The sequence below is a fragment of the Nicotiana tomentosiformis genome, chromosome 2 (genome assembly GCF_000390325.3).
Source record: "Nicotiana tomentosiformis chromosome 2, ASM39032v3, whole genome shotgun sequence".
Lineage (NCBI taxonomy): Eukaryota > Viridiplantae > Streptophyta > Magnoliopsida > Solanales > Solanaceae > Nicotiana > Nicotiana tomentosiformis.
The window spans coordinates 17,800,901-17,811,153 of record NC_090813.1 but is presented as its reverse complement, the minus strand read 5'-3'; the positions used below and the strand labels follow the sequence as shown (position 1 = coordinate 17,811,153).

Sequence of the window (10,253 nt, the reverse complement as noted above, 5' to 3'; positions counted from 1 at the left end):
ATATAAGCAAAAATGAACTAGCAACGTTTATATATTTATATAACTGATCCCCCCTGTTTTACAAATGGTGATGCGATCCCTTTTTGGATTATGAATGAGTCGGGTAGGAAAGGTTTAATAAGCTTGCTCGATCGGGTTCACTCGGTTGAGCGCCGGTCGTGCTCCCTGAGGTTGGGGCGTGACAAAAATAAACAAGAATCAGCCTGTAATGCCCTACAATGGTTGGGTGTTGGAGGACAAAGGCGATGGCCTGAACTCTAGTGAAAGAATGGAAGTAGAGAAGCGCATGTGAAAGCAGAGGCGATAGTTGACGAGAGAGACGAGGTGATGGGTTACTTCTGTTGGGGAGGGATTTTATTTTAGATAGAGAGAGAAATTAAGAGATGTTTTATTATATTTTTATACTTAAATAAATAAAAGAAAAGTCAATGATGAATTAAAAAAGAAGATAGTCAACTCACGGTAAACAAGAATATAGTGTGCCTTATGTGTGACTTGTGCGTGTTTACTCTTTAGACTTCAGCAAGCAAAAACAAAAAACAAATATTTTTGTAGTGAATGACAGTACCAGGGTTCGAACTTTCATCTTGCAGGAGGAAAAGACAACATTTTGCCACTGGCACCTTGGATATTTCTGTTAACGCGGGTAATAATTTAATCATTTATATTATTTCTTAAGTATATATACATACATATATAAAGTTTTGATCGAAACCTCGGGACTGAATAGATCCGCCCCTGATCACAAGAGTTCTTCTAGTCTCTTTCTTGTTTTGAACTAAAATATGCCTTAGCTTGGAGGAATTCAATAATAATTATACTACTATTTGCTGATGTGGAAATGGAATTATTAGACCGGAATTTGAGCTAAATAGATTATTGCAAATCAGACATCATATGATCAAACTTAAAAATATAATATTTATTAAGAAGATGTAACCCTAGAATCAGCATAAAACAGCTCAATTCCCAAAAACAATAGTTGAGCAATCCTAAGTCTTTGATTTTAAATTGATCATCTAATAACATTTTTAGGGTAGTGATCTCTTGAGGTCATCCCCAGTGAGAATAATGTCGTCCACATAGACAGCAAGAAACACAGTAGATGAATGTGACCTCTTAATGAAAAGAGAGTAATCATTTAAAGAAGGGAAAATGACCAAATATACCCCTCTACTTTCATATATTGTCTGCATTTAACATCCATTATACTATCGGGCTAAATTTACCCCTACTGTTATACTATTGGATCAAATTTAATCCTACAATCAGTTAACTTTTAAAAATACCCCTTGATCTATTAAATAATCCAAAATCTCCCAAATTCCTTTTATTTAAAGCACTTGTTGTTCTTCTTGGTCTACTATTTTAATTTTAAAAATTACTATTGGTGTGAATGCTAAAGTTATTAGACTATACAAATTATTCATAATTTTTTTTATTACCAATGCACCCATTTCTCCTTTTGTAATAAATAAAATTGGTTAAAAATTTTATTTATTTTTCAATCATATATACATCGTAGAATTTAGTGGGTCTATTTATGGTGTATTATATGCAATTGATCATCATGTATGTACATGTATATTCAAATATATTTTGTCATTGCCTGGTTAGTATAGAGTTCGATCGACTAACTTAAGAGTGCAAAATGTGTAGGCATTTAATTAAAGCAAAGTTGAATAAGACAATATAAAGTCTCCGAGTAACTTCAACTTCAATCACTAATACTTGCAAAATCTTTATACATTTGGTGCAAATGAATTCATTAAAATTGGAATGTTGTAAATACTTTTAGAATTTAGAAAAGCTACATAATTTCTCTAATTCAAAAAGCAGGTGAATGCCAATTATTTCAAAAATAGTGGACCAAGAAGAATAACAAGTGATTTAAATAAAAGAAATTTGGGAGATTTTGAATTACTTAACAGATCAAGGGGTATTTTTAAAAGTTTGCTGATTGTAGGGGTAAATTTGGCCCGATAATATAACATAGGTTAAATATAGACAGTATATGAAAGTAGAGGGGTATATTTGGCCCTTTTCCCTTTAAAGAATGTGTATAATCCCTAGTGCAAAGTGCCCGCGACAGCTTGGCATACCATTGCTTAGAGGCTTGCCTTAAACCATAAAGAAATTTTTGCAACTTACAAACCAAAAAAGAAGCAGATTGGGAAGAGGAAATAACTGTGAGGCCTTGGGGAAGCTTCATATACACCTCCTCATCTAAGTCCCCATGGAGGAAAGCATTATTAACATCCAACTGATACAAAAACTATTATTTCTTAATGGCAAAAGCAGCTAAGCACCTAATGGTACACATTTTAACAACTTGAAAGAATATTTCATGAAAGTCAATTCTTTCAACTTGTATATCATCCCTCACTACCAACCTTGCTTTATATCTTTTTACACTCCCATCAACCTTGTACTTAATTTTATATACCAATTTACACTCAATAGACTTCTTACCCTTAGGCAATTCAACTGTGGACCAAGTGTTATTAGCTTCTAAGGCCTCAAATTCTTTTCTCATGGATTCCTGCCAAACTAAACTGGTAGCGGTCTGAGAATAAGAATGAGACTCAACTTCAGCTATGTGTGCAGCAGAGAGGGATAAAATAGCGGAGCTTGAAATGGAAGGAGGAAGTTGGAAAACAAAATCATTAATATGAGAGGGCAATGTGTGATTCTGATGCTCTTTCTAGGTGCAAGGAGAGAGGAAGAGTGTGAAGGAGCAGAGGTAGAAAGAAGTCCAGAAGGAATGACATTAGTAGGAGGAAAGGCAGAAGGTACAGAAGGGGAAAGGCATCAGCAGAAGGTGTATTATTAGGAGACAATGTATTATCAGGAAAAGAATGGGGATGATTAATATATAAAATAAGATCATCAACATTAGGTGAAACAGGTACAAAAGTAGGGCATGGAAAGTAGCTGGAAGGGGAAGAAGAATATAACATGAAAGGGAAACCAGGCTCATGAAATATTACACCCCGGAGACAAGGATACACTTAGTGGATAAGTTGTACAATTTGTAACCTTTCTTACCAAATGGATAACCAATAAAAACACAAGGTACAACTCTTGAATCAAACTTATTTCTCTCACATTTAGGCACAGTTGCATAACAAAGACACCCAAAAGGTTTAAGATATGAATAAGAAGGCAACTTTTCATAAAACACTTCAAATGGAGATTTGTTATGTAAAATGGTGGAGGGATCTATTTATCAAATAAGTGGTTGTTAAAATACAATCTCCCTAAAATTTTATTGGTAGCTTAGATTGGTACAACAAGGCTATAGCTGTCTCACGTAAGTATTTGTACTTTCTTTCAACAATTCTATTTTGTTGAGATGTGTGAGAATAAGTAATTTGATGAATAATTCCATTATGTGCGAAGTATTGTAGGAAAGAATTGGAAAGTCCAATTTCTAAGGCATTATCACTTCTAACATTTTTAATAGAGAGGTTAAATTGTGTTTTTACTATGAAAATAAAATTATAAATGCATTACTTTTAGCATGTAACAAGTGAGTCCAAATAGCTCTACTATGGTCATCAACAATGGTAAAAAAGTATTTTGCTCTAGAATAAGTCAAAGTATGGTAGGGACCCCATGTGTCAACATGAATTAACTCAAATAAGGAAGCAAAAGTAGTAGTACTAGCTGGAAAGGGTAATCTTTCCTGCCTAGCAAATGGACAAACATGGCATACAAAAGATTGCTTGGAAGACAAATTACCAGATATAGAAGGGATGGTTTTCATCTTAAAAAATAGAATATGTCCTAATCTATAATGCCAAAGAACATCATGTTTATTTATGCTCTACTTATCATTACATAGAATAACAGGAACAATACGTAAAGTAGCCTTATTGTGTGTAGTCTTACTAGAATGGTCAGAAATGGAAGCATCTTGCACATTATTTCTAAAAATAGAAACAGAAAAATTAGATGTTGCATTGAGTTGATGATCATGAAGAAGCTTGTCGAGTACTTGGTCCACTTTATCAAGTTCTAGAAGCTTCCTCATGGAAAGGTTCTTCATCAGAAGAAATTTATTTCTGAGCTAGTTACTGAGTATGGCTATTCTGGTGCTTTTGCTGTCTCTTCTCCTTTTGAGTTATGTGTCAAACTCAAATTTGATGTTGTGCCTTACTACCCAAGCCTAAATCCTATAGAAGTTTGGTTGGTAAATTGAACTTTCCTACTTATACTAGGCCAGGTTTATATTTTATTGTACAACACTTGAGTCAATTTCTTAAATCCCCTCGTGTGCCTCATATGTCTGTTGTCTTACATGTTTTAAGGTATTTGAAAGGTACACCTGATGTTGGAGTTTATCTCAGTGATTCTTCTGACCTCACTATCCAAGCCTTTTGTGACAGTGATTGGGCTTCTTGCCCTGACTCGCGCAGATCAGTTTTTGATTTTTGTGTGTCTTTAGGGGAAAGTTTGATTAACTGAAAATCTAAGAAACAAGCTGTATTCTCATTGTCTTTTGCTGAGGCATAATACTGGGCCATGAGTAAAGTGGTGGTTGAGCTTCCATGGTTGGTTCGTTTGTCGGCAGATTTGGGACTTCATCTGTCCACCTCTATCCATGTCTTTTGTGATAGTTTGGCTGCCTTTTTGCTAAAAACCTGTTTTTCATGAGTGCACGAAGCATATCGAGGTTGATTGCCACTTCATTCGCACAAAATTGGCAGATGGTCTTATTTCCTTTCATCATATTCCTACATTTTCTCAACTTGCTGATATTTTTACTAAGTGTTTGACAGGTGGACAACACAGGTTGTTGCCTGACAAGTTGGGTGTGTTACCACCCTCCAACTTGAGGGGTGGGGAGTGTTGGACTTACCTGATTTGGGCTTACTAATAGTTGTGTTAGGAGTTTGGCCCAATTGTATTTATTAGCCGATCCGGCCCATTCTCTCTTGTTTTGTATTTTTCAATCTGGCCCACTATACTTAGTGAGACTCAGATATTTTGTATCAAGATTTTACAGAAGATAATAAGAAATTCTCTCGAACCTTCTCTCTGCAAACATGCCCAATTACTTGAACTCTAAACCTGATCTTCTCCACTTCTGTTCGATCTACAAATCTTAACAAATTTTTTACTTGGAGTCATTGCACAACATTGTTCTAATGATCTAATCTAAACCTTCCTTTTTGCGACCCGAAAGCTTTTGTGAGGAAGTCAATTTATTACTCGCCATAAAAATAATTATTCTATAATACCTATAAGATCGGGCTGAGAGATGGAGGTTGTCCAACGAGAACATTTCCTATTAGAAGAACTACCAAAGAAGATCTCATTAGAGAAAGAAGATTTAATGCTAGTTATGTTGGTGGCATCTTTCGCGTAAGTTGCTTCTTTTGTAAATTGTTTTTGTTTATCCTAGTTTACTAAGATGGGAATTGAAATAATTATATACAACAATAATAAATTAAACATGTTCCAAGTGGTAACTTCACTATTGTCATCACTTATCATCTTTACTGGAGCTCTTTCTAAGATTTTGGATTTGTGGTACATATGGACGTTAATCTCAATGTGGCTTGCCTTTATAATTGTTTCTATACCTCTTTTTTTGCGACCCGAAAGTTTTTGTAAGGAAGTCAATTTGTTGATCGTCATAAAAATAATTATTCTTTATTCTATAATACCCTATAAGATCTCCCATTTGTCACAAGTAACTAAGGTTCTATATTTTGATTTTTCAAAAAACCAAAATTACAAAAAGACGCTTTCATTGTATTGCTTCTCGAATATTGAAAAGTATATATTGTTTCTTCACTTTATTCTTGTTGATGTACATAATCTGACTTTGACTTCTAAACTATTCCAAAAAGCCTCTAATAATCACAACTCACAAGCATATTAAACTATATTGACTAAATTTTACTAATTTTAGTTAATCTTTAGCTGGTTTGAAATTTGGAGTTTAACTCGCCTTTAGACTATATAAGATCAGCCTTAAACATTTAAAGTGAGCTTGAATTTCTAAGGGGCTACAAAACTAGTCTTAGGTATGACAATTACTATTTGGTACCTCGCATAATAATAGTATTTTTTTAATTATAATTAGGGGACGCTTCGTACGTAGAATAAGGAAAAATAATTTTGGAATTAGATGCGGGATTATTTTATCCCATGTTTGGCTGAATTTTGAATTCACGAATAACTATTTAGGAATTAATTAATCCCACAATTGAGTATTGTTCGATCGCATATATTGAGGGCGGAATAATAATTCCGAAATTAATTAATCACGGAATAAATATTAAAATGATAAAGATGCCCTTCTAAAAGGATCTTCCCTTAAAATTAAAAATAAAAGTTTATCCTAACTTATCTAGTGTACACCAAATACATATTTATATTATACCTCGTATATCACATTTTTAGTCTTATGAACCAACCATCTTCCAATAAAAATATATTTACTAAATAATTCCGTTATTTATTAATCTGCATATTATAATAATATTATTATAATCCCAAAATAACTTGTTCCCTATCAAACAACCCTTAGGGGTCGCTTTATTGGGAATCAAGTTACCCGGGATTAGTTATCCCTCCCTATAAGGACAAAAATAACATTAAAATTAGTTATATCGTTATTTTATTTCAACCAAACATAAAATAAACTCATTTCAAATTTAATTTTGGAATTAATTATCGCTATTTTAGAGCATAACTTGCACATCAAACGATCTAGAATAAAATTCTAAATTTTCTAAGATAAGAAAATAGGACAAGTTCGTAGAGGGTAAGAAGTCAAAGCCGCCAGTTTCGTGCAGAAGGGGTCGCAAATTTAGCGCACTATATTAAACCTAATTTTCCCCCACTCTTCCCTCATCTCTGTCTACCAAACTTGTATCTCTTTTCTTCAATCTTCGCCCAGGCAAAAACCATGTCTTGCTACAAGGGAAAATACGCCGGTAAAATTTCTGCTCTTCTCTCTTTCTTAATTAATTTAGCATCGGGTTGTCTGATTGTAATTTGAATCTTGCTTTGTTTGATCCAAAATCTGTGTCTGTTGATAGAGCTTTAATTTTTTTTATATATCTGGATCGGTCTAATTTTTCTATGTTGTTAGATATCTTGTTCAGATCTTAGGGTTTGCTGTTAAAAGTTGGTTTGTTATGTTCTTTTGAAGTTTGATCTAGTTGTCTAGCTCTTCATTAGCAAAGTCAAATGCTGATCTCTCGTGTGAGAGTGTTGATACTATTTTCACTACTCCGTTGTTTCAACTAGAATGAATAATTTATTTTTCTGCATGCATTAGGACATTTATTTCTTAATTTTTATAAAATAAATTTTCCATGTGTGGAAAACGTTTTTATGATTAATAGGCTTAACTTCCCCCTAATTTGGAATGAGATGAGACAGCATGAGTCTTATCTGTCTCAACTTTTACTTATTAATTTGGAAGTGTTCTGTATTTGCTAAATAGCTAATGATTGCTAATGTTCTGATCAAATGATTATGCCAGTTTTATCACTCTTTCCGATACGGTGTTCTGAAGATTTTGACTATTTCTTCAGGTGCATATTCTTAATAAAGATTCAATATGTTGTTCTCCTTTTGTAAAAGTTCTTTTGTCAAATGATTCTTTGTCTTTTGTGTTTAATTTGTTGCCTTAAGCACAAAATTAGTTTCATTTTGATGTAGAATGTTTTCAGCTCTTACAACTTGTCTATAAATAAGGGGAATTGTGAAATCAAACTAAAGACCTTGATATGGCTGTCTATGTTCTTAGTCCATACTACATTTTAAAGAAATACACAACATTTGAGCATTGAATGGCTTAGAGTAACAAGCGGATTATGTTTCTTTTTGTCTGTTTCTGTCTGTTTCCCTCCAATCTTAGATCTCTGCTATTCGATTTGTCTGCAGCTCACTCAGCTTTTGCCTATCTGTGCTTCCCAGCTGCTTAGATTTGTTCACTCTATGTTATTATCTAAATTGCTTGCTTGAAACTAATGAATGTTTAAATTCTGAATGTCGTGTCCTGTTAATTGGTGTTATATTTGTTCACTGGTCTGTTAGTGTCAATGTGACTACCGTTTATCGTTGATACTTTAATTTTATATGAACTTCAGTTACCCTGTTTTGTTACTTGTTACTGACATACAACGCATGTTGAAATTGATGCAGATGAGCTCATCGCAAATGCTTCATACATAGCCACCCCTGGTAAGGGTATCCTTGCTGCTGACGAGTCTACTGGCACAATTGGCAAGCGTCTATCTAGTATTAATGTTGAGAATGTTGAGGATAACCGGAGGGCTCTCCGAGAGCTGCTCTTCCTCACACCTGGTGCTCTTCAGTACCTTAGTGGAGTTATCTTGTTTGAGGAAACCCTTTATCAGAAGACTGCATCGGGTATGTTCATATGGATTGTAATGTGTATTTTCGTGTGTGAAGAATGGATTAATGATATTTTTCTTACCTGATAATTGCACTTGGGTACTTTATATATGATATTCTGACAGTTTTTACTCGTATCTGCAGGCAAGCCTTTTGTTGATGTCTTGAAGGAGGGTGGAGTTCTCCCTGGAATTAAAGTCGACAAGGGTACCGTAGAGCTTCCTGGAACCGATGGTGAGACGACTACTCAGGGTTTGGATGGCCTTGCCGAGCGCTGCCAAAAATACTATGCTGCTGGTGCTAGGTTTGCAAAATGGCGTGCAGTGCTCAAGATTGGTGCCAACGAACCTTCTCAGCTTGCTATCAATGACAATGCCAATGGCCTTGCAAGATATGCCATCATCTGCCAGCAGAACGGTCTTGTCCCCATTGTTGAACCTGAGATCCTTGTTGATGGAGGCCACGACATTAACAAATGTGCCGATGTCACCGAGCGTGTTCTTGCTGCTTGCTACAAGGCTCTCAATGACCACCATGTCCTCCTCGAGGGTACATTGTTGAAGCCCAACATGGTCACTCCTGGATCTGAATCCCCCAAAGTTGCACCAGAAGTGATCGCAGAGTACACTGTACGTGCCTTGCAGCGAACAATGCCAGCTGCTGTCCCTGCTGTGGTTTTCTTGTCTGGTGGTCAGAGTGAGGAAGAGGCTACCCGCAACCTCAATGCCATGAACAAGCTACAGACCAAGAGGCCATGGACTCTCTCATTCTCCTTCGGACGTGCTCTTCAGCAGAGCACTCTCAAAGCCTGGGGTGGAAAGGTGGAAAATGTTGAGAAGGCCCGTGCTGCATTCCTTACAAGGTGCAAGGCCAACTCCGAGGCTACCCTTGGAAAGTATGTTGGTAGTTCCAACTTGAGCGAGGGTGCTTCCGAGAGCCTTCACGTCAAGGACTACAAGTATTAGGACAATTTTCAGTTTGTGCCCTCTTTTTGGTTTTTGTTTTGATGACGAGGTTGCAGGATGGTTTACTAGGAGTGTCCTTTACTGGTCATAGTGCTAAGGCTTTTTTCTCATTTCTCCTTATGAGGTATGTGACAGGATTTATTTAATAAAAAAGAACGTCGGCTTTGTGACATTGTTGGGGTTTTTTCGTATCATGATAATCTAGATTCTGTTCTTGGATATTTGCCCGTTGATTTGGTTTTACATATTAAACTTCAGTTTTGCATGTCATGAGCTTAATGTTGCTCCATTTTCATAGGATTCTGGTCTTAAATTCTTAGCTATACAATTAAGATGCGGAGGCAGATTAGTTTGTTGAAACGAGCAAGAAATAGTGCCATCATGATGAATTCATGGCCTTTGTTTTGCTATACTATTACAATTCCTTAAAGATTCACTTTCACTAGTGTATAGATGATATAGTAGATGAGTGCTATGTATTACCCTAATGCTTAAGCTGTTTGATAGATTAGTCGAACTTAATCGTTAATATTGGTGATAAACAAGTTGAACTCGAGCTAAATTGAGTTGAGTCCACAGATTCATAATTTTGTTCTCGTAGTTCTTGGCACGACTACTTGCCTAGAGGAAGAATGTATTATTTTCTTATATAAATATATAGGTCAGTTAGATGAAACATACTCATTTCTATACAATGTTATTATTTTTAGGTAATTTTTCCTTTTTTTAGAAAACATGTATAATAGTCCGTCATAATCAGGGGCAGATCTATGTGGAAGAAAGGGGATGGTGTGCCACCTGATCGCTCGGACAGAATTTTGTGTATGTATTGATATTTCACGTAATATTGTTGACAAACGCATCAAGAATACAACATGACACCCGAAGTCAGGTGCCGTGGTC

At 35.4% G+C, this 10,253-nt stretch overlaps 2 protein-coding genes across 2 annotated transcripts; both read left to right on the top strand.

The window, feature by feature from the left end:
- The first annotated feature begins 2,671 nt into the window (after positions 1-2,671).
- On the top strand, positions 2,672-4,470 carry LOC117280827 (uncharacterized). The gene is made up of 3 exons (XM_033660581.1): positions 2,672-2,821; positions 4,043-4,191; positions 4,314-4,470. Exons 1-3 carry the CDS (start codon positions 2,672-2,674, stop codon positions 4,468-4,470), a joined length of 456 nt encoding a protein of 151 aa, XP_033516472.1.
- Positions 4,471-6,793: 2,323 nt separating this feature from the next.
- On the top strand, positions 6,794-9,569 carry LOC104113388 (fructose-bisphosphate aldolase 6, cytosolic-like). The gene is made up of 3 exons (XM_009623538.4): positions 6,794-6,953; positions 8,173-8,400; positions 8,530-9,569. The coding sequence occupies exons 1-3, from the start codon at positions 6,926-6,928 to the stop codon at positions 9,348-9,350; spliced, it is 1,077 nt and encodes a 358-aa protein (XP_009621833.1). The 5' UTR covers positions 6,794-6,925; the 3' UTR covers positions 9,351-9,569.
- Positions 9,570-10,253: the final 684 nt, after the last annotated feature.

Excerpts from the sequence above, each read along its gene's own strand:
- LOC117280827 (XM_033660581.1), top strand. The coding sequence starts at position 2,672 with ATGAGAGGGCAATGTGTGATTCTGATGCTCTTTCTAGGTGCAAGGAGA. Across the intron at positions 2,822-4,042 it reads GGGAAAGGCATCAGCAGAAG|GTTCTTCATCAGAAGAAATT; the intron begins GTGTATTATTAG and ends CCTCATGGAAAG. Across the intron at positions 4,192-4,313 it reads CTAAATCCTATAGAAGTTTG|GTATTTGAAAGGTACACCTG; the intron begins GTTGGTAAATTG and ends ACATGTTTTAAG.
- LOC104113388 (XM_009623538.4), top strand. The coding sequence starts at position 6,926 with ATGTCTTGCTACAAGGGAAAATACGCCG. Across the intron at positions 6,954-8,172 it reads CTACAAGGGAAAATACGCCG|ATGAGCTCATCGCAAATGCT; the intron begins GTAAAATTTCTG and ends AAATTGATGCAG. Across the intron at positions 8,401-8,529 it reads TTATCAGAAGACTGCATCGG|GCAAGCCTTTTGTTGATGTC; the intron begins GTATGTTCATAT and ends TCGTATCTGCAG.